Source organism: Natrix helvetica, assembly GCF_964273705.1.
Source record: "Natrix helvetica genome assembly, chromosome: 1".
Lineage (NCBI taxonomy): Eukaryota > Metazoa > Chordata > Lepidosauria > Squamata > Natricidae > Natrix > Natrix helvetica.
Window position 1 is genome coordinate 74,645,242 of NC_138548.1, and position 24,524 is coordinate 74,669,765.

A 24,524-nucleotide genomic window follows, 5' to 3' on the forward strand; every position below is an offset into this window, starting at 1 on the left:
GGAAAGAGATAATACCTAGGAAACAATCAGACAAGAGAGGCTGGAGCTCCCAGCTCCTAGTGGCCAGAGAAAGAAACTTAAGAAGGACTCGCCCTAATGTATCAAGCAATGAAAAGTGACAGCAGGAAGTGTGTAGTTTCAGACTTGAAAAATTCTGTTAATATAGGCTTATAATAAAGTAGAATTAGTTCGCCTAGTTGTGTTTTCTGGGAGGGCTGAAAGGTAGGTCAGTGGGATAAACTTGGCTGCAATACAGATAGTAACAGGGGTAGTGCCGGAGCGGAGGAGGGAAAATGCCAGGAAAATTGTAGAGAAGGTTTTTCTGGAGTGCAACACAATTTACATTGCGAGGAGGAAAGGATAGACCGGATGATATGCACCGCCCTTACTCTATTTATCTGCAGATTTTGCTTTCTCCAAAAATCAGAAGCTGTTAAACTAGATGGATCTCAGTTTTGCCAAACAGTGATCTGAAACATTCTGGCAGAACCACCAGAACACAGTGATTTTCCCCCTCGTTTCAAAATCAAAGGATTTTCATGCACACTTCTACCTAGATCAGATTTATTCCTTTCATCTTACTCTGTTTTTAATAATGATCTATGATTAACTTTTTATCTGTGTAATTAAATGTATGTAAGTTCTTCAGTAACTAATTGACTTTAAACACAACTGCGTTATTGTGACATAAGACAAGGGCTCTGTATAAAAACTAAAGGGGTAAGTGGGAAAATGTTACTGTAACACATGTAACTCATTTGAATATTTTTAAAGTTACCTGTCAGACATCAATGCTTTCATCTTCTTTGCTTGTCTTACTCTTTGTATTTAATCAAAGGGTCATTAGCATTAAGTAGGGTAGTTCTACTTCATGTTAACAAAAGGGCTTTACATATCCATTCGCTATTTCTGATATGGGCCAGGTCTAAGATTCTCTCCCTGTAGGTCCAATTGTGTTGTGGTTTGGAGAAAAAAGCAGTTGCATCTCCCCCCCCCTTTTTTTTAAAAAATTAATTTATACACAACCTAGAACAAATTAGATTATTCCTACATCTATTCCAAGGTCTCTGAATAGAAATATTGAATGGTGCCTACATACCTTTCCTTCCTGGCAATCCAAATCAGGATTTGTAGAGCCCAACTAATAACGTTTTAAAACGCTTCTAATTTCACTTAGTTTAGTGGGGGGGAAATCCCGTAGAAAAGTATTCCTCTCGAGATAATCTGAGATCTTACCTTTTAAAGCTTTTGCATGCTTTATGATTTTAAAATTGGGCATGGGAGAAGAAGAATATACATTGACTGTGGTGTTTTAGTATTTTGAGATAATTAAAAAAATGCTTGCCATAAGGAAATGAGTGACTAAAGAGAAGGAACATTTTCTAAGTACATTGAATTAATTAAACAGTTTTAATTCAATGATTTGAGTTGTACTTCAATGAAAAGCAGACAATAAATCTCTTGGGAGGTTTTCTTTTAAAAGTCCTTCAATTGGCTTAAATCGCCACTCCTTTTAACCCTCTTAAAAGTTTTCCATGAGAAAAATACAAAGAGGCCTTTTCACCCATTAAACACCCATTAAAATAGAACCAAAATGATCTTACTTTCTCGAATCCATAAACCCCACAGAGTTTATTGTCCCTTCAGGTTTTTTCCATCCAATCAGGTACTTGCTAGTAGCACCCTGACGTGGGTAGAAAGTTCTAGGACCAGAAGAGGAGGAAGAAGAGGAGAAAGAAGGTGCTAACTGTGGGGAAGTGGCAGAATGAAGCTCTTCTTTAGGTGAACTTCTGGCACTGGTGAAAACAATGGAGCTGGCAGAATGTCGGGAACCCATGGTACTGGGAAAGAAGCATAAGAAAGACAAAACTGTATAATTTTTCATTGCACGCAATTCATTTCAAAATTGCCCTCTGTAACACAGAACACAATTGTTATATGCTTTCCTTTCACGATATTAGAATAAAGGATTCAAACCTATTTAAACTGAAGAATAAAACCTGTCCTTCACTACTACAAACACACCTACTCCTAATCTATTCTTAGAGCCAATCTTAATAAGGAAAGCAAATTATGACTATCTAGCAGCACTAGGTGGAAAATACTTATGTGCAAGATTGACAAAATAATTTTTACACACACACAAATATAGAAAACGTTTCCCCCCCCCCCCCGAATGGCAATTCTAATTATATGTAAACAGACAACAGTGTCATTGGTTGGCAAAAGAATAATACAGATAGTTCTTCATCACATTTACAACTGTGATGAAAAAAAATAACTGTGCAACCAGTCCTTTGATTTATGACCTTCACAGGTTTGTAAAGCAAAGGAAAGTTAAAAGATCACAATCATGGTTGCAGTTTCACTTAGAGACTGCTTCACTTAACAACAGAGTTACTGGTCTCAATTGAGGTCACTATATAAGGACTACTTCTAATTTAAGAAGGATGTCAATTTCACATGAGAAGAAGTCCTAAACTTACCACAGAACTTTCTACTTGCTTTTTAGTTTGCTGTTGCTGTGCACCTTGCAAAATTAAACCATTTTCCAAAGCAGATTTTGAGGGAAGATGAAAAAGTTAAAAGGGAAAAGAATCGCTCACTTTCACTTATGGTAGATGTTTTATGAAAAGACATATTTCATCCTTTCTTTGGATAAAAGACAATATTTTAAGAGAAACACTAATTATATTATTGGCAGTGATATAATAGATGAGACATTTTTCTTTGGAGTAGATAACTTCTAGGAGAGAAGTTGGGTCCAATTGTTGAATTACTGAAGCTTCTTCCAAAATCTCTAAAAGTTCTTCATTTCTTTTTATAATACAATAGGGTTTTAACAAAGCAAGGATCAACGCTAAGAGATTTTGTATGCCCATTTTATCATATTGTTTAGCTCTACACACTGAATTTGACAGGCAAGAAACTCCTAACATGTCAAAAAATTATAATAAGATTTTTTTTAAAAAAAATATTCATGTTTAGTAAAATGTATTAATCCTTCATAAATTCCAGGACTCAACTAATTGTAGAAATATGCCATAATGTTTAAGAATTCACCGTCTGCTTTCCTACAAACTAGCATGGTTTGCGTTAATAAAATATATATCATCTAACATGCAGATTTCAAATATTTTCTAAAGATAAATACCAGTGGATGACTTAGCATTGCACATTACTCACAATAAATTACTTATTTTCATATCATGAATTTAGAAACTATCAAATCTAGTATTTTGTTTCCACAAGGGACAAACTATGGTCCATGGAGTCCTCTCAAGCAGAACATAATGCATTAGAACCTTCTTAAGAAGTTGCATACTTCTACATTTTATATCTTGATTATTTTATTGCGTTTTTAATGTAACTCTTCAGGAGGTCTCTTCAATTTGGCAATCAAAACAAGTTATTTAGTAAATAAATAAACAAATTCATATTAGCTTCTGGCTCCAACATGATACAACCCTAGATAAGTTGGCAATGTTATAGTCTAGCAGGGAATTAGAACTTTCAGGCTGACCCAGTTGAGACAATTTTGGCAGCTGACATGTCTATCACTTACTGAACATCTCATTTAAACTTAATAGCGGGATAAAGATGCTATAGTTTGACCAGAGGAAGAATAAGATTTGGAAATTTCGTGCAGCTAGTACATTTTATACTTTAAAATCATCATTCATTGCCATTATCAGTACATATATTCATTTAAAATACTGATTTTAACATAAAATGAATGACATTAGCAAAGTTCTCAAAGTATTAGGAAAAGTTGCAAAGTCAGAAATTGTAATTTTGTCACAAGAATTTGAGAAGCAAAGTTCAGCTAAAGGTAGCAAATAAAGTTTTTGCAATGCCATCACAGTTTTGCAGGTACAAAGTTTTAAAGGAGATAGGCATAGCCATAAACCAAATTTGACATTGAGACTACTCAGTTTGGTAAGTATACAATTAACACTACTAGTTCTTTCCACTTGTGATCCAAAACAAAGGACTTTTATGAAGACCAAAGGAATAGTTTTATTCTAAAGTATTCTAGAAAAGCTTTAATCTGAAATTAATTAATTTTAATTTTAAATCAGTAACCCAATTATTCAGAATAGTTTAGACTCAAGTCTTTATTCATGATATCATGTGCTGTCAGTTAGTGCAAGCATTAACTATTACTAATATCTTCTACAATTCCAAGTATAACAGTTGAATTCCTGTATGTTCAAGCCATTCTTTCAATCATTTTCCATAGGAGTTCCTAGATAGCTTATCAATAATTCACAAATAATCTGAAAAATAAATTGTGATTGCCTGTTGTGTAATATTCCAAATATAACATTATTATTACACACTAATTATGTAACATCTAATTGATCTAAAAAAACCTAAGCACTTCTTCTCAGGTGGAAGATCACCAAAAATCCCAGAAATGTAGGCTAGATTGAAAAATTAAAAATATTTGAGAAGGTGGCAATGTTGAATCACTTTCATATTAATGCCAAGACCCATCCATAAAATTTACACTTCAAAGGAAGATTTATTATTATACAATGTTACCACATAAATGTATTATTTAGTATATGCATGTATTATTAATATTATTATGTAGATTTATTATAACCATCCATTCCAAAAGCGGAATATATAAATTTCATACAATAATGTAGACACTTCTGTTTTAAGAACTCCTGTGATAGATGGAATGATTCTCTATCCACTAAAAGAAAGAGCAAACATACTTGCATTTTCAAACTCTCTGCACAGCATCTCTTCTTCAAACTGCTCAAGCTGCTAAATAATGTCTATAGTTATTTTCTAAAAGCAGCTAGAAATATATAGAAAGAGCCTTCAGATGTATAATTTTTAAAAAGATTACCTTGCATGGGAACCAGCATCACTGAGGCTAAAAGCACTGTTTTCTCTTGTTAAAGGATTGGAGGCTGGTTGACTTTTGGTATGGATATCCAAGCTCAGTGAAGATTCTGTTTTTCTGTCCATCATGTGGCTGTCTTTCTCTAAAGTCCGATCTGCAATGGAGACCACTTCACTGGAACTGTGCCAAAGGGATGCCACTTTTTCTTTTATAAGTCCTGATCGGGGAGATGTTGCTGAGTTGCCCAGAGAGGCTGAACTATTGTGGCTGGGACCGTATGAAGTGGTATCAATGCCACTATCAGCAGAAGTGCCTTGAAGGTAGTTGTAACTGTTCAGCTCTGATTCAGTCCTATCTCCACTGTCATACCACTTCTCATCACTATGAACACTGGAAGCATTGCTGGACAGTGTATTACTGCTCGAGTGGCTGGAATAGTGGCTGTCGGACTATACATAGACACACACAAGATTTTGGATTAAATTCAACATTTTGGAGTGAAATCCTATAAAGTGCTCATTATTGAAGTTATATAATAAAGGAAAATACACAAAACCATCTACAAACATAAAATGAGAAACGTTCCCTTCTACATATGTACTACTAGTGAAGTATCAACCTGTAACATCCCTTAAAAGACAACAATGAAAGATCTCCAAGGCGTTCAATTTAAATTTATCACCATGCAAATTTAATATATTCTTTAAATGTGTTACTTTTCATAACATGCTTAAAAAGTACAAAATGGTTAAATATTAGAAAAAAAGATTTCATGAGTATTTTATATACAGGTAGTCCTCGACTTACAACAGTTCATTCAGTGACAGTTTGAAGTTACGACACTGAAAAAAGTGACTTTTGACTGTTTTACACACGTACGTCCATTGCATCCCCATGGTCATGTGATCAAAATTCAGACACTTGGCAAGTACTCATATCTGTGACAGTTGTAGCGTCTTGGGCTCACCTTCTGCAACCTTCTGACGAGCAGAATCAATGGGAAGCCAGATTCACTAAACAATGGTGTTATTAATTTAACAACTACAGTGATTCACTTAATAACTGTGGCGAGAAAGATCGTAAAATGGGGCAAAATTCCCATAATAATCGTCTCACTTAGCAACAGAAATTTTGGGTTCAATTGTGATTGTAAATTGAGGACTATCTGTAATCCCAACGTATAAATCTAGAATTTACTCTGACTTCTTACAAATCTGCATAGATTTCAAACTATCTCCCCATAGCTTAAAGAGCTGCAATATTATAACTCTAAGCAGCCTTCTTGCCATGGTGTTTCCTGAATTATGATTGCCAAGCGGAGTAGTCACATGATGTTTTGCTTAGCAAAGGTATTACCAATCCCAATTAGGGTCATCAAGCAATGATTAGTTATATTAATAGAGAACTAAAGATCGATATAGGAATTATTTTCCTGTAAAAATGTTGGTAGATCCTACATTTTTTTTTCTGAAAAGAAAATTTGCAGATCATAGTACATATCATATTACAGTTTGAAGCAAAGCTCTGCCTGAGTTGGCAGGGAAGTATTTTCATTAGTGTATCTTATACTCAATTGTATAATATGAGATTATTATAAATTGGTTGCGTATTTGTTTTCTGAAAAGCAGCCATAATTTGGGCAAAGTACACATTTTCAAGAGACATTTTATCTTTCAATAACTTTAATTAAGACATCTTGAATAAAAATGGAAGATGAACTTACATGGCCCTGCTTATTTGGAGATAGGTGAACTACTGGATCTTGTCTCATCAATCTTCCTGTTGGACTTTCTCTGAAGGATGGCAGCACTTTGGACATTGCAGGCAGATGGCATGTTGCTTCTATAATATGGCATACAATAATGGTGTTTTCATTCAGGAGACTTACAAAATCTATTGTCTGGCATTTTTAAAAAATGGGAAACTGTCGCCAGTCTATAAGAACCAGAAGCAGAACACAACATCTGTTTTCTACCGTTGCTGACTTAAAGCTGAAGAATAAAATCTTTGCTATTATCAGGCTGTATCTATTTAGTGTTTTTCCACTTGTGGATCATTTGTTCCTATCAGAAGCTTGTTTTAATGGAATAGCAAGGTAGGGGATTTTCAACAATTTTTTTTGCAACCTTTTTACTTTCGACTCTATACAATAGAAGGGCAGAATAAGAAATCAAGAGGGGACAGGAAAGTTGCCCAAAATAGATTCTTGTCTGAATCTACTATTCAATAAAATATGCTTTTGTTAGCAAGATTACCTGTTTATGTCAGCTGAATATAACTCACCATTATAATAATACAGTTATTTAGGTTTGTATAAAATGATACTTGTCTAACAAAAAAAAACCTATTGTAAGAGAGTCTGATAGGTAATATTGTACTCAGTCCTTTTTTCACCAAATTGCTTACCTTCTTTACTTTTTAATTAAAAATATTTGAAAGTTGTACTTTTTATAACAGAACTTTATGGTAGTTAATGTTGAAAACTACAACATATAATATATGAACTGCAAAATCACACATTTATCATCACCGCAATAAAAAATGAAAAAGCAAATGTGATTGAAATAGTTTCTTCAAATGGAAACTACAGATACTGTATGTATAATCACAGATTTTTTTCCTTTAAGTAGATCACGGAGGGAGATGAGAAATAACTAGATGGATTTAATATGAATAGAACAAAGTATACATTTTGAAACTCAATACTGTATTTTAATTTCAAAATTCTTCCCAGCCCTAAGTGATAACTAAATATTTCACTACATCCTAAATCCTCCTCATGAACATAGTAGCTATCTACTATAAGCACAAACATAATTAGAGCAGTTTCAGTTTCTTTTATTATGCCATTTTCTATCATTCAGTTTGTCTGGGACAAAGGATTACTTTCAAGATTATTGTCAAACAGGATAGGACAGAAAAAAATGTTTGCTTACCTGAGAAAACTATACTTTAATATCTTTTTGCTTTTCAATGTAGCATTTCATAATAGGTTTGCTTTTCAAGGTAAAATTGTTATCAGAATGTTTATTTTCCTATCATTTAGTCCTCTAAATAGTTAGAGAAACTGAGCTTGACCTGTACCAATTTCTACTCTGCAAATCTGTTTCCAAATTTCTTTGGTATTTTTTACTCAAGTATCCAATATAGCAATAGCACTTAGAATTATATACCACTTCATAGTGCTTTACAGTCCTCTCTAAATGGTTTACAGTGTCAGCATATTGTCCCCAACAATTAAGACTAAATGATGATACAACAACTCTTCTAGAAATATTGTTTTCTTCCATTATACAGCCCACCAAGGAGCCATGCTCTTAGCTTGGCTTAGTTGGCTTCTTTGCTAAAGCATTGTCACAATGCACTATGGATGTAATAGAAGGATATTAAATTGCTATCATTTCAAAAATCTTAGTTGTATGTAATGTAATAGATTCAAGCACAGAAATTATAGAACCAGGCCTGGATGTTGAAAACTCCATACAGAGACTCAATAATAAATATCAGTTGAATGCTGAGGATTTGCATGGCTGAGAACATTTCTTTCAGTTAAAATCTTAACTAATTACATACTCATTAGTAAGAGATTTCACTGCATTTTTACATTATTGTCAGCATATCAAACAATTATCTGAACACCCCTTTCTGTCATAAAGGAGCACATTGAAAATTAAAATAAGTGATGAACCAGATGCTATATTCGGAACAAAGTACACGGGCTAAAACAAATAAGCATGAATAAAGCCAAGTATGTCTATAGTACAACTATCTGTGAAAGCACTCCAGGGACTGGGCTATTATGATGTATCTATTCCCTACAAACATTTTATTTCTAATAAATAAGTGCCATCCAATGTTGCATAAATGTTATGATAATTCATTCTGATTAATAAAAACAAAAAAGATAAATGTTTATTGCGTAGGAATGGATTGCCAATGTCACCTTGGGGTACTAGAAATAGAATATATGCAAGAAAGACATACTCACCCATCTGATCGACAATACTATCCTCACTTCTCTGCCAACTTGGGGTGGATTTGCCACTGCCACTGGTATCTGTGTTCTGTCTATCAATGGAGGCAGGAGATCTTCTACTCATTCCAAATCTGTGTAAAGGAATCTCAATTATTCCACTCTGCATATGGGATAACATTCAAAGATGTTTTGTAAGTATTGGATTATAATCAGTTCAACCATTCCAAAATGTTTAGTTACAGTCAATTGTATCATTGATTTGCAAAAATCATATACTACCCTAAGGTTCATACCTTCAGCAAGAATTATTAGCCACTAGACAGAGGACACGTTAGTTGACAGAGAAATAGACTAAAGACAAAGCTAACAGTAAAGAATTTGTTGGTCAGATGGCAGGGATTAAACAAGGTGTCATCAAAGACTTGGTTACCTGAACAGATTTAGGAAAATAAGAATGCTACTGGACTCAACAATGGTCATGAGAGTTATAGGCCCTTCCTACCATTCAGTAACAACAACCATTATTCCAGGTCTGGAGGCAACATGCAACTATTATGACTAGTAGCTATTCAATCTTATCCTCAATTTGTCTGTCCATAAGAACATAAATTGCTAAGTTGAAATTTATTATTTTTGTATGAAAAGAAGGGGTTTTTTTTTTGGTGGGAGGAAGTAGTGTCTCTGCTATCTTATCTCTCTTATTTTGTTATCATTTAGCTTTAGACTCTAATGATGTGAGAGGGAAAAAACTTCTTTAACCAGTTCTTCCACACAATGCTATCTTGTCCTTATTGTACTAACCATTTCTCCTAATCAAAAAGGCCCAGGATTGTAACCTTTTCTTATGAAGAAATTATTTTAGATTCTTAATTATTTTTGTTGGCCTTTTTAAAGGATAACAAGATTTTAAGGCACTGAATATAATATTCAAGTACAAGGATACCATATACTTGTACAGTAAAATTTTGATGCTGACAGGTTGTTAGAAACCTGTTGCTTCTGAATAATTATACAGGTAGGAATTTAATGCATAAGTCAAGAACATTATGACTTTTTTTCAGTCACAGTAGCTGTTGCATATGCTCACTTTTCTATTTTTTTAAGAGGCTGCCATTCATAATTAATACAACATTTTGTTACCCACTACACTTCTAATCTGCCCAGTAACACAATATGGGAACAACTGATTTTAGTTTAAACTGGCTTTTTATATTCAGTTGCATTCTCTGAGCTTAATCAAGAGTATGACAGAAGCCAAGAATGAAGATATGTAACACTGCCAGTTACATCTGAAATATCTGAAGAACGAGATGACAAGAAGATGAATGATTATGTTATAGCAAAATAAATAGACAAGTTGGGATTTGGGCAATTAAACGCACTGAAACGAACATATCTTTTTTGTGTCTGTGAATACATTCAGCACAAGTAGACAAACATTCTTAAGCAAAGTTTTAATGTGAAATGTTTTATTTAACTTTTTAGCAAAGAACTGATGTTATAGTTTTTCAAGATGCTACCTCAGATGTGGCAATACAAGAAACTATGAAATCAAGACACTACAATACTAGCCTTTAATTTAACTATTTTTTGTGTTTGAGGAACAGAGAAGCCATGACCTGAGCAGCACTTGTTATAGGACCAAGTATCCTTATTTTTTTCCTCTTCAGATTCTCAAGCAAAAACAACTGAAGAGCAAATTAAAAGAAGAATAAGATCTAAGCATAAAGCAATATGAGACCTACCCTTCAGGCATAGATTTTTGCCTGTAGGTCCCTCCACCAGAGCCAGTTTCACTTGAGGATGATAAATTGCTTGGAGAGTTACGACACTGTTGTGATCTTGCTAAGGCAATGGAGGACACCGTGACGTAGACATCAGAACCAGGAGATAATCTGTTCCAATACAGACAATTCCAAATTTTGCATTATTAAACGATCATCAGAGGCAACATTTTATGTGAACTGCCACATCAGCAGCCTCAATTCATCACAACAATAAAAAGTAAAACCAGCTGTAAAACAGTATCCACTTTCTTTTATAAATCTACTCCCTATGAAGTAGGCTGCAGGAACACAGGGGAAAAATGCTTCCAAGGATTGCAGAAATAAACTTGCTGAATTGCTTTTTGCATGCAAGAATATGAAAATAGAACCTGTTTTAACCAGCTTTCAAATAAACAAGGGATTTATAACACTGTAAAAAATGTGTTTTAATTGAGGTATTTGATAAAAGGACATACAATATTGGCATTTCAAAGTTTACTTTATTATAAAGCAAGAAATGCCTTAATAGTTACTAGATTATTTATTAATTTTGTCAGAGTATGCAGAGTGTGACTACTTTTGTGAGACAACCCAGTAGCAAAATACAGTACACAGAGGTTTTGTCCTTGAAACAGTGGTTTATCTATAAATATACATATATACATACACACACGCTAGGTTAAACCAGGTAATCAATCAATCTTCAACAATAACACAAGCACACACTGGGAGAGAAACCGCCCTCACAGGGCCTCTCTTATATAGACAGCCTCTTAAAGTGATAACCCTGCTGACTCATTCTCATTGCAGCAGCTCAGTTTATAGTCTTACCGCATTATTAAATCATTACCTTAATATATTTAACATCTGGTCTTTATATTTTTAAAGCAACTCAAAGCAGTGAACATATTCCTTCTTCCTCTTATCCCTACAACAACCACCCTGCGAGAAGAATTGAGTGGACATTAACTGCCCCAAAGTCACCCAGCCAGATTTTATGCCTAAAGCAGAATTAAAACTAACAGCCTCTTGGTTTCTATCCTTGTGCCTTAGCCATTGTATTCAAGACATTTGTTAAAAATGCATGCAATGCAGCATAATCAATAGACTTATTTATACTCTGAGCATTCCTGAACTATTATCCCCTTAAAGAAAGCCCACTTCTATTTTTGATTTGCACATTCAATGTTTTTATTTATAAAAGTGATAAAAGCAAAGCAAAGCAAAGCAAGCAAACAAAAACAAAAAAAAACCTTGAAAATTTTGCAACCCTGAAACACTCTGACAAGCAAGCAAAATCTATGGCTACATCTATAATCTAAACCATCTTTCTCCACATTCAATAAATATCCAGAAAAAAACCTGCAGCACATATTTGCATTCCTAAATTTGCATGGTTGAATATCTGTGAATATTTTAACTCAAATCAGTAAAAAGAGAATGTACATTTCGGAGAGTTCCATGAAAGAGGCAGCAGAGTAATACATTACCCAAATGTCAATGCTGCCTTCACCACAAGGGCAGAGTTTCTGTTCTTTGGGTACATTATGTTATTTCGTAAGCTAGGAAAATTATGCCTACAAACGCACAACACAGATTAGAGTCCAGCTTGGAAAGCAACATTCCAAATGTTGAAGCTGATTTTAGAAAAAGCCATGGAATTTGAGAAATTATTTCTGATGCACACTAAATAATTGGAAAAGCCAAAAAATATCAGCTATGTACTTTGTTGATTATAGCAAGGCCTTTGATTGTGTTGATCCTATCAGGTAGCAGAATGTGCTTAAAATATGAGAAGCCGAACACATCTCCTCATGCAAAACTTATATAAAAGTCAGAAAGTCAAAATTTGGATAGAACATGGTGGAACAGTCTTCTGATCAGCAAAAAAGTGAGGAAAGGCTGCACACTATCCCCATATTTATTCAAAGTATATATTGAATAAGTGCTGAGGGAAGCTAGATTAGAAGATGATGAATGTGGTTTTAATACTGGAGGAAGAAACAGCAATAATCGATGCTTTCTATACTGTTCTGATAGTTGAGAATGTAAATGATCTGGAAGCTCTAATAATGAAAATCAAGGAGCAGTGAAAAAATGTAACTAAGTTTAAATATGAAGATCAAACTAATGACAACAGCAACCAGGTTTAGAACTGGCCATAATGATACTGAAGTGATAGGTACCTTCTGCTTTTTAGAATTGACTCTCAACAGGAATAGAACCAGTAGTCAAGTAATACACTAGAGTAGCACTTGTTAGGATAACAAATGTGGTATTGGAAAAGATATTCTTTGATATGTCTTAATCAGAAAAGATCAGAGTGCTACAAGCCATGGTTTCCCCCATAATCATCTATGGAAAGTTGAACTTTGAAGAAGCAGGATAGGAAGAACTTGGTTCCTTTTGAACTTTGGTGTTGGAGAAGACTCCTGGGAATACTATGGATAGCAGGAATTTAAACAAATGGATCTCAAATAAGTCAATCCAGAATTCCTACTCAAGACTCAAATGACCATGGCAAATTACACTCTGGAAACATGATATGCAAACATCTAGCTTTCTGGAGAAGTTTATCGTTCTGGGAAAAGTAGAATGAAAGAAAAGGGCAGCTAGTTGCAAGGTCAATGGATTCAATTACAGTGATGAAAGGTATGTCTTTGACAGACTTGAAGGAGAAGATAGAATGAAACAGAACAGAATAGAGAACTTAATTTGGCCAAATATGATTAGACACCCAAGAAATATGTCTCTGGTGGAGAAGCTTTCAGTGCAAATGCAAACCTACAGAGTAATAATAATTTTGTATAATTTTGGTTGGGGGTAGAATCCTTATGAAAAAAATATATCTACATGGTTCTAAGAGTTGACACTTACTTGATGGCACATGATCATACAATCATCCTTTTATTTATTAAATATATTTCTGTACCACTTACTAATACAAAAATCATTACCATATAATGATAAAAAAATTACACTATGTAAAAAATATATTTAAAAACTAGTGGTAGGAAAGCAAAAGATTACAAATCATTCAAGGATTGCCCAATTTAAGTGATAACACTTTAGTAGGTGTTGAAATAAATTGTTATATTTCTCATGTTCACTATTGGCATTTTGTGATTTTTCCCTTCTCTATGAAGTTCTACTCCATATCCTTGGTCTATATAGTATCATGCTCTTAACCTTAAGTATTTCTTTGTCTGAGAAATCCTTAAGGATCCTTAATCCCCAAGAAATCTTCATACACATTAAAATAAGAAATATCATTTTCCATACCAGCATAAAATAGCAGATAGACAGATGGAGGTAGAGAGGAAGAGGGTGTGTGTGTGTGTTATTTGTAGTAGGAAGGAGCACCACTGGAGAGTACACATCAAGGATGATCACAGGTCACTTGTGTAAACTATATGCAGATAGAAAGTCAGTAATTTATTTATTTATTTAAATTTCTATTACTACCCTTCTCACAACAGTGGCTTGGGGGGGGGGGGTGTTGCCGGGAGAAAGATTAAAACCAACACCTACAAACAATAATCCAGGATAGCTAGGATAAGCAACACATCCCAATTATAAAACCAGATCAATAGCAGAATTTGCCTACCATTCTGGCCCCAGTAGCAGCAACAGTATGATACCTATCCTAACCAGTTAGTGTAGATACTGTATACATCAACAAAAATGGTCTCTTGCACCCATACAAACAGAAATATGGTGGATTCTTGATTGCAACAGTATTCAAAGGCATTAGAAAATATAATGCCTTATAGTTTAAGGAAGTATTTTATAGCTTTATAGTGTTACTGTTAAAATGTACAACCAACCCATATACTTACCAGGGTCTCCAACCCCAGGCCATGGACTGGTAGAGGCCTGCAGCCTGTTAAAAACCAGGCCACACAACTGGAAGTAAGCAGCAGATGAGCTAGTGAAACCGAAACCATCCCCCTTCCAAACCTAGTCTGTAGAAAAACTGTATTCCATGAAACTGGTCCTTGGTGTCAAAAATGTCCGGGACTACTGCACTTACAATAGGTGCCCTCTGGAAGTTGTGTTCAGGTTCGCCTTCATACAAACCAGTCCAATCATATATCACTAATGCTATTTGTTTAAATCAAATACAGTGTATTACAAAAAGATTGTATGGCAGATACTGTTTGACTAAAAGAGTTAGAATAGGGTACGTAATCCCTATGACCAAAATGGTATAACATCAACAATTTGTAACGATAATCCAAGCAACAAAATCCTTTTAATTAGGGTTGGTTAAAGTTATTTAAAATGGTTCATTTTATTTTCTTCTGGCAAATTCTCTTAATGATTTTGTGAAAATACCAATATGGAAGTGAGCCCTGATACAATTCTAGGTGGTTTCAGTAAGTAAATAGCCACTATTAAATTAGCTAATACAGATAGGAAAACCTAACTTTTTTAAAAAAATGTTTAAATGCTACTAAGCACAACAAATAAATAAATAGACCAAATGCAACTGGTATCTCCTGATGTATTGGGTAATTTTGTTCAAATCGGTACTTAAGCCATGGATAAGTCACTGGAGATTTAGTCTCAAATATTTTCTTTACAATATTAGCTGCAAAAGAATGAATTTTGACAGTGTGTTGAGGCAAGGTTACAATTTCAGCAAGTGTGAGATTCAATAAATGGAAACGAGTCAGCTTAGATCATTTTTCCAGCTTGGGGTCTATATATTAAGTGAAACCAGGCTCTGGGCTTTTGCATTAAAAAAAGTTTTTAAAAGTAGGACAAATATACTTATACCCAAAAAAAATATTCTGCACTTCATGCTGAGGTTTTATATATTTCTTGCAAATCCTCTGCTTGGATTTCTTAAAAAGTTTACATCTGTTGTTGCTTCTGGGTTGGCAGAATGCTTTTGATCTCTGCCTCTGCCTCCACAGTATAATATTGCTGATTTCCCCCAAATCTCCATGTTTCTTGAATTAAATTACAAAATTAGCTGGATAACAGTATGAACAGAAGTGAGTTAACAAAGTATCAAGCAATATTTCCAAAGGAGTAGACTATCAATTTAGTGCTTTTATGGCATGTTTAGCTGGAAGCCACAAGGCTCATGTTTTACTTGTACAGTATAACGAAACATAAATAATTACAGAATGTAAGAGGTTGGAATCCATGTAACTGCAGGAATCTGCTATCATAGCATCCTCAAAAGTTGGCCATCCCACCCATTTAAACATTTACAGCAAGGGAGAATTCACCATCTCCTAATGCAGTATATTTGTTTTTCTTGCAGATTTGCAGTTTGTGATCCCTTTTCTGCATATTGCTGCCATTACTGTTCTTCACCACCCCTATATTCTATTGTTCAGTTTTGATTTTTCCCCCTATTTGAGTGTAGGGCTCTGCATCTGTCCTTGTTGAAATTCATCTTGCTGATTTACGCTTATTGCTACAGCTTAACGTCCTCCTGAAATTTGATAAAATCCTACATTTTTGTGTAATCTACAAATATGAAAAAACACGAGACTCATACTTTCTTCTATTTTGACATAGAGCCACAGATGTATATGGATTAGATATTATTGTTTAAACCACCTCTACTCATCTAGCGGTAGCATAATTTAGTTCACATTTTGCCATCATCTCTGCTAAAATCCTGGCGTGGTGTAGGGAGCAATGCTAATTAATACTTTAAAATCAAGGTGCCCTTTATCCACCACATTTCTGTGGTCAACCAGATATCATATTGTTTGGGCGAGAATTATTCTTGATAAACCCATGCTGGCTCTTGCAAAGCAATACATTGTTTTGGAAAAGCTCACAAACTGCTTAATAAAGCATTCTAAAATGTGGCTCATTATTGACATTAAGATAATTGGCCTGTAGTTCTCTGGGTCCTCTTTATCCCCCTTTCTGAAAATAAGAATAACTTTGCCTTTTCTCCAATCCTCTTTCATGATTTTTCAGAGATCCAGTTTCATGATTTTTTCAGAGATCACAATCAGTATAAAAGCTCTTCTTTACAGGCTTGGGCCTTTCTCTCACATTCCTCCACATGACTTTTTCTTATCTTCTAGAGGTTCCTTGCTCCCACTCTACCTCCAAAAGCTTCCTCTTTCTAATTCAAGTAACTCTCATCTTTCTTAATAAGCTCGATGGGCATTTTTGCCTTTATATCCGTCACCTTCCCTTTCAGGATAACAGTTTGACGGTTACATAAATAGCTTATGTTATCATTGGAAAGAAAAACAAACATGGACATGTCTCTTATAGTTTGCAAGAACAGGTTTCCTCTATTATGTTCCTCTGATAAACAAAACAACAAAAATAACTCTCTCATCCTTGGACTTTGCTATCAATCTCCTGTTTGTTTATTCTCTCTGTGTCTTATATGTCCCCAAAGCTGCCTCAACTAAATTACCAACAACCAATGCTCCAATCATGCATTTCATTTCTAAATGATAAGATGTGTATACCAGCAGAATAGTCAAATTATAGAGGTTGTAAATTCTCCATCTTTGAAATTTTTAAGAGGCTGGGCAACTATTTCTCATGGTTTATGTAACTGCTTTTCCTGAATACGGTAGAAAATTAAATTAGACATTCCTTCCAAATCCACAGTGTTATATTTTTTACACAATACAATAGAGCAGCAGTTATAAGAAGCGGCAATTATTTATTAGACTTTCCATCTTCTTGATTCTTGTTCTCTTTTCTGCCTCTTTCCTCTGCTCAGCTTATTCCCCTGCCAAACTTCTGTTTGCTTTTCCTGTTCATTCATTCAGTAAACTCTGATTTCTTAAGGAAGTTGCCTGATCAGAAAATGAAATAAGATTAATCTCAGCAAGATTCATTCTTGACAAATACGCACTGCCTATTGGTATTTGCTTCATTGCTTTCAATATGTCTACGGATCAATTTTTTGATCCTGAGGAATAGGGCTGTCAAACTCCCGGCCCACGGGCCGGATGCATCTTGTGCTGTCCATGCCCATGCCTGGTTTAGCGGAAAAAAGCCCTGATACATCATGTGACACCACTGTGTCGTGAGTTTCACACCTCTATTGTAGAATGTTCCCCAGCATTGAGGTCAGATTGCTTAGTGTGCAATATGATGTCCCTTTTGGAAAAATGTTGTTTTGTTTCAAAACATAGTGATGCTTAAAAGTGGTTTCCCACTTTGTGAACCCTTTTGAATTATTATTTCTGCATAAATACGATTTAAAGCACAGTCTGTTCTCCACATAGATTCTGACACTAAATAAAGAGAACTCAATTAAACCAATGAATCAAAAACACAATTCTTGTTCATGTAATTATCGAGGAAAATGATTCTTATCTGGAAAACAGATCTTTTAGATCATGTTTATACAGAAATATTAAAAATTCAAAACAGTTCGCAAACTTTTAAGTACTATCAAATTGCAGCTCAGAAATTCTGTCAAACAGTTCAGGATGAACTATAATTTGGCAAGAACTGAACATTTTGGTTATTCCTGATTTCAGTCAAGAATGAATCCAGAAGTCTTACTGGGTGAATAGAGTAAGACTTGAGTCCTTAGTCCTCTGACTCACTGTACTTCACGTGACCTGTGTGTTGGCCTGCTACCCAATCTTCCTGGAGCCTTTCTTTTACTACGACTCCTTATGCTACCATTGGAGCAAAGGACATTGTTAGATATTAAGTAAAGGTAGAGAAAGGAAGGAAGATGGATTCATGGGATAGGAAGATGGATATGCAGTCTACAACTGAAGCTAAGAACCCTAATCCGATCAGCCCACATGCTCTTAATTTGCCAATTTTTAGCCACTGCTGACTGCAATTTATTCAAGGTTCTGTTTTTCCTTTTGTCCTGGAGGGGTTGGGGGGTTGGGTTAAGAAAAGACTGTACAGTCACCTTTCTGAAATAGTATAGAGTCTCCTGCTTGAGCAGAGGGTTGGACTAGAAAATTTCCAATGTCCCTTCCAGCTCTATTCTGTTCTGAAATTCTGAGCTGAGTTGGTCTGTTTTTTTCCTGCTAACATTTTACCATTTTCAATGAATAGCAGATATACTGATTATTTTATTTGGGTTTTCCTTTAACCTAAGCTTATTTAAGCTTTTACTTCAGAGCCCTTGGTGCTCTCTGAGCTTTGTCATTTGCTGATTACGTAACATCTTTTGTGCTTGTTCCTTAACAGTATCACTACTGTCTGGTCAACTGTTGTTACTCTTTCTTGGTGACTGGACATTCTTCAACTCTCTTATATATGTAGTGACTTTATTTTCAGTTTTTTTACATATTCTGTAACTACATATGTTATGTCTCATTAGCCTCTGTTTCCCCAAAATTTGTACACTGACAAAAACAAATGCGTACCTTGGCAAACCTAAGTATTTTCCACTAGTACAAAGCATTATTGATTTCATTTTTTTTCTTCAGTACTGTCTATTCCTAACTAACACTGTAGCGGATATCATTCCCACTTAATCACTTTGTTATCATAAGTTAAATCAGTCAACCAACCAAATTATAACTAACTATAAACTGCCAACATTTCTAGTACACATGAAAAACAAGTAAACGATCCATGGAGCAATAAGTGAACCATAATCTACTAGCCTTCAGAAGAAGAAATTACCATGAAATGTATTTGCCGTTATATCATTTGACATAGATCTTTTTTAAAAAAATAGTTATTATTTTTAACTCTAAGGTCTATTCTTTTAAAAAGTAAGAATAGTGGTTGGAGAGACAATCTGTCATATCAAAATGATGAGCCCAATTTTGCTGAATTTTGACAGAACTTATGACAACCAAAATATATGATTGTGTACTTCAGTATCATAAGAATTGGAATTAACACTCATATGTTTAGACAACCTTTCTAAAGGTTCAGTTCATAATACATATAAAAAATGAACACCAAACACTAAATTATTATAAACAAATATAAAAACTAACTCACTATATTGGCTTGACCTTTCTCCCTTATTTATTTTTACATCTGGAGGACTGAAGAAATACTAACAAGTTTCAAATTATACTTTCTTTATGTTATGTCAATTTTAGAAAGATATGGAATGAATAAACACATTCACTTTTTTTTTACATGTTAAACTAACTGTGAATAGAAGAAATGAAAGAACACATGCTCCAGAGATTTTATACATTTTCTTCTATTGAAAAAGTGAATTCTAAAATAAGGTCCAAAATGGGTGCTTTATGGGTGCTAAAGTAAATAACCTAGTTTTATTCTCAGAGATTGGGCAAATGGACATGCCACACCTGAAGCTGAAGACAGTCGCAGTGGGCCTGGGTAGGGAAGATCTGGGAGAGAAGACCTTAGGAAGATCAGAGGCAAAAAGTAAGTCAAACAATTACATTTTCTCCAAAATGTAATTGAGAATAAGTCGTAATTAGAACAAGAATTATTTAAAGAATACAAATATAATTATTCAGTTAATTTAATGCCTTTTAAAAAGATTCCAAATATTGGTCTGATTAAAAATGAAGAGATAGCTTTGTGACTATTTGCTTTTAAGAACTATCTATTTAACACTCCCTTTATACAAGTAGTCCTTGACTTAAAACCATTTAGTGACTGTTTGAAGTGAAAAAAAAATCTACAATCAGTCCTTGTACTTACAACCATTGAAGAATCATCACGGTCACTTATCAAAATTCAGGCACTTAGCAACCAGCATGTATTTACAAAGGCTGCATCGTCTTATGTGAACTCCTTCCCAGCCAGCTTCCAACAAGCAAAGTCAATTTTTTTTTTTGGGGGGGGGGGAGCCATTGCTTAATGACAGCATAATTAACTTAAGAACTTCAGTGATTTGTTTAACAACCATGGCAAATAAAGTTGTAAAATTGGATGCAACTCACTTGATAACCTTAGCAGTGGAAAATGTGGTCCCAATTGTGGCCATTTGTTGTGGACTTGTTGAGTATTTTGGATTTAAAAATGTTGCACTTGAAAAGAAGACTCCAAAGTTAGAATCATACCTTCTACTCTCCAGCGGACGGCCATCACTAGAAATACTACGTGGAATGTTGGCGGCCCGATCAGGAGGAGGCATTTTCCCTTCACCTTTCCCTGAGGCAACTCTAGTGGTAATTGGACTTTGCATCTGTGATGGCATTTGCTGAACATGAGATGATTGTCCCTTGTTAGCATTTCTCTGCCACTTGTTATTATTTCTGAATGGGAATTTGAGCTCGTATGGAACTCCGCCATCATTCATTTTGTATTCCATTACTGGCATGCGATGAATTTCCGAAAAACTTCTGAAAGATTAAAAAGTAACGTTAAACAAAGTGTAAAATACAGAGAAACATGTGCAATGCATTGTTTTGTTATAAAACAGCAATGAGAAAATCTGAAATATAAGTACATGTATGAAACTCATAGAATGCTGCAAGTTAGCTTCAAGTGTAATACTTGTAGCTTGTATTTTTGGGATGTCTGCAGCAAACCATGTTTTTTTTCAGAATGACAAAATATATGTTGGTCATCACAATGCAAGCCTTATCCGTTGTACCCAATATCACAGTGCAAGTGCAAAAGGGACACAGTTTGAGTCACAAGATATGTTTAAACATTTCTCCTCCTGCCCCATCCTATGAAGATGCATATAGGAAGATGGCATCATTAAAAACTACTACCCTGTTTCCCCGACAATAAGCCTCCCTCGAAAATATGCCCTCCCTGAAAATATTGCAACACAGCAGCAGCCATGAGGTGACCATGCTCGCCGCCTCCTGCACCTCAAAAATAATTAAGACCTCCCTGAAGATAAGGCCAAGTGCTTATTTCAGGGGTCAAAAGAAAATAAGACCCCTGTCTTATTTTTGGGGAAATCTGGTATCACTTCCAATTTCTCAGTTTAATCTAATGGTTTTCTAGGAAGTGAAAACCATTAGATTCTAGGAAGTGAAACATCTTCTCTGCTTATTGAAGAATGCACACATTTTAATCTATATCCAAAAGTAAGTCTTAAGAAACTGAATAAAGAATTAACACCAAACATTCAAAATTCAGTGAAAAAGTGACACTTGAACCTTGTAATACTGAATTCTAAAATAACACATACTATTTCCAACAGAAGAAAATATATGTAGCTCAGGTTTGAATTGTGAAGTCCTTGAGGCTCTCTGAGCTTGTTCGCAGTTGTTTCATTACCTATCTAGGTGACATCATCAGTGCTGGTGATTGTGGAGCTTAGTTCCCTTTTATACACAGTACTTGCCCTATCAGTCTTGGTGGAGGTTTGATATTCTTTTGGGAAGTTCCTTAATAGAAGTATTGTTTTCTGCTTGATTGTCTCATGTTAATCCGTTTATCTGGACATTGGGTTCTGGAGGATGTGTTCTGGTCTTTTTTTATTTTCTTTTGTGCTTTTTATTGTCTCTTATGAAAGGTGTGTAAATGTGTATGTCTACGTGCCTGTTGATGACTCATATATAGACATATAGAGATAGAGAGCTGATACATAGTCACATGGAGATAATGCAATCACAATTCTGCAGGACCAGAATCTCGGTTGTTGAGTGAAATGGTTGTTAATCAAATTGTCACATGACTGCCCATGTGACTGCTTTATTCAGTGATCACAATCCTGGCACTCCTGGTTGCACTTGTTGAGCAATCACTGATCGGGTTATATTGTAAAATGGACAGAGTCCAGGTAAGAAGCATGGGACACCTTTATAGGAGTGAGGGGACTCTTGAAGGCTCTGCTTAGGAGTGCAAAGCTGCCAAAATCCAAGCAGGATTTTCAACTCCTGAGGGAGAGACATTTATGTATGGTCTGTGCCAGGTCACCCAAATATCTCATGCCTCTTAATTTATTACACTGCCTCTCCACTCAAGAACTGAAAATCCTTCCTACCAAAATCCAAGCAGGATTTTCATCCCCTGAGCAGAGAGACACTTGATCGAGCCTGATCATTTGAACCTTCCTGAAGCTAGGATTGGAGCTGCTGGAGAGAAGGTGGGGTGAGTCACAGAGACAAAGACACTGAGGTGGGGGCCCTTAAACTCCATATCATTTGAACCTTCCTGAAGCTAGGATTGGAGCTGCTGGAGAGAAGGCGGGGTGAGTCACAGAGACAAAGACACTGAGGTGGGGGCCCTTAAACTCCATATCATTTGAACCTTCCTGAAGCTAGGATTGGAGCTGCTGGAGAGAAGGCGGGGTGAGTCACAGAGACAAAGACACTGAGGTGGGGGCCCTTAAACTCCATATCATTTGAACCTTCCTGAAACTAGGATTGGAGCTGCTGGAGAGAAGGCGGGGTGAGTCACAGAGACAAAGACACTGAGGTGGGGGAATCATATATCTATAAACCAAAATAGCAATAATACATTCTGGATTAGTGTGTTTGAGATTGTGATTTTATTTATTTCAAAATGACTGGCTTAGTTCAATGTAATAGCTGTTTTGCACCTGTCTTTCGCAGTACTCTTTTCAAATTTGGATACTGTCCCCTTTGTAAACAAATTACGAGTCTACATAGGCAGATTACCTATCTAGAATCTGTAATCTGTGCTCTCCAAGCAGAAACTAGGTGTCTACGTCAGCCATTCCACTCTATGGCGAAGCCACACTATCAGTCCCCTCTACCACAAAGATCTTGCAGGAGAAGAGCTGTCTGGACAACTGTGGGATCTGGCAGGTTGAGAGCTGTGAACCATAAACACAAAGCTTTTGCTGTGACCCAGCAAAACAGATATAGTGCCCTTGCTGACCTTAATGGGGACACTAAAGAGATAGGTCAAGGCAGTTGTGATAATGATGACTCAAATAAGCAGGGGATCGTGGTCCAAAACGAAGAACTTTCTTCGGAAAGGCGAAAAGGGGAACCATGTATCACACATCAGTCGCAGAAGAAGATCAAGGTATGTAAAAAGAGAAGTCACCTTCTGGTTAGTGATTCAATCATAAGAGATGTTAATTTAGGAGAGGATATGGAGGTTTTAAAAGAGGTCAGGTGTCTGCCAGGTGCTACTGCCAGCAGAGACAAGAGGCGTATTCTTAAGATAGTCAAGAATGCAAGTAAGGACTGTGACGTTGATGCTATTATACATCTTGGCACTAATGATCTATCCCAGAAAGATGTACTTTCTGTGCAGAATGATTTCCAGAACTTGGGGTATGAACTTAATAGTATAGGTTGTAGGCTTATCTTTTCAGAGGTTTTACCTGTATATAAGGAACAAAAAGGGAAGGGCCAGCGTGTAGCAGAGTTTAATGTTTGGCTAAAGGAGTGGTGTAAAAGGGAAGGCTTTGGTTTTATTAGTCATGAAGCCTGTAGTTGGTCCAATGAAAAACTGTACAAAAGAGATGGGTTGCACCCATCCAAGAAAGGGACTGAGTTACTTGGCATTAAATTCACAGATTTTCTTGATAAACATTTAAACTGAAGAGCAGGGACAGAGAATTAATAGATACAGAACATCTCTGTCCCCAGCAAACTAAAATTCATAGGGTTATAAATGCATGTAACATAGATGTGTGTGTGGGTAAGATTATCACTCCTGCTGTCAAGCAAAACCAAGCATGTAATAGTGATTGCCATACCATGTGCATGAATCACACAAGTGGCAAGAAAATAGGGGCAGTCAGGCATAACACAGGTTATGTAGACAGTAAACACAAGGTCAATCAAAATGGACTCAAATGTCTATATACCAATGCACAGAGTATGAGGAATAAACAGGGAGAATTAGAAATTCAAGTAAAAGAGGGCAGATATGATATTATTGCCATTACAGAAACTTGGTGGGATGAAACTGACAAATGGAACATACAGCTAGAAGGATTTAAATTATTTAAAAGAAATAGACCAAATAAAAGAGGAGGTGGAGTTGCATTATATATAAGAAATAACTACGTCTCTACAGAAATAGAGCACAACAATAATGAGAACTATCTTGAATGCAT

The 24,524-nt window shown here is 35.4% G+C and overlaps 1 protein-coding gene across 2 annotated transcripts in view; it reads right to left on the bottom strand.

Annotated features, from left to right (window-relative positions):
- SIPA1L1 (signal induced proliferation associated 1 like 1) overlaps positions 1 to 24,524 on the bottom strand; it is a 178,557-nt gene that overhangs the window by 13,947 nt on the left and 140,086 nt on the right. For both annotated transcript variants that reach the window (XM_081934973.1, XM_081934974.1), the window contains 6 exons: positions 20,584 to 20,865; positions 10,586 to 10,735; positions 8,853 to 8,971; positions 6,588 to 6,706; positions 4,868 to 5,313; positions 1,605 to 1,841 (listed from right to left, as the gene is read on the bottom strand). In XM_081934973.1, coding sequence (XP_081791099.1) covers positions 1,605 to 1,841; positions 4,868 to 5,313; positions 6,588 to 6,706; positions 8,853 to 8,971; positions 10,586 to 10,735; positions 20,584 to 20,865 — 1,353 coding nt within the window. The remainder of the gene's footprint in view (positions 1 to 1,604; positions 1,842 to 4,867; positions 5,314 to 6,587; positions 6,707 to 8,852; positions 8,972 to 10,585; positions 10,736 to 20,583; positions 20,866 to 24,524) is intronic.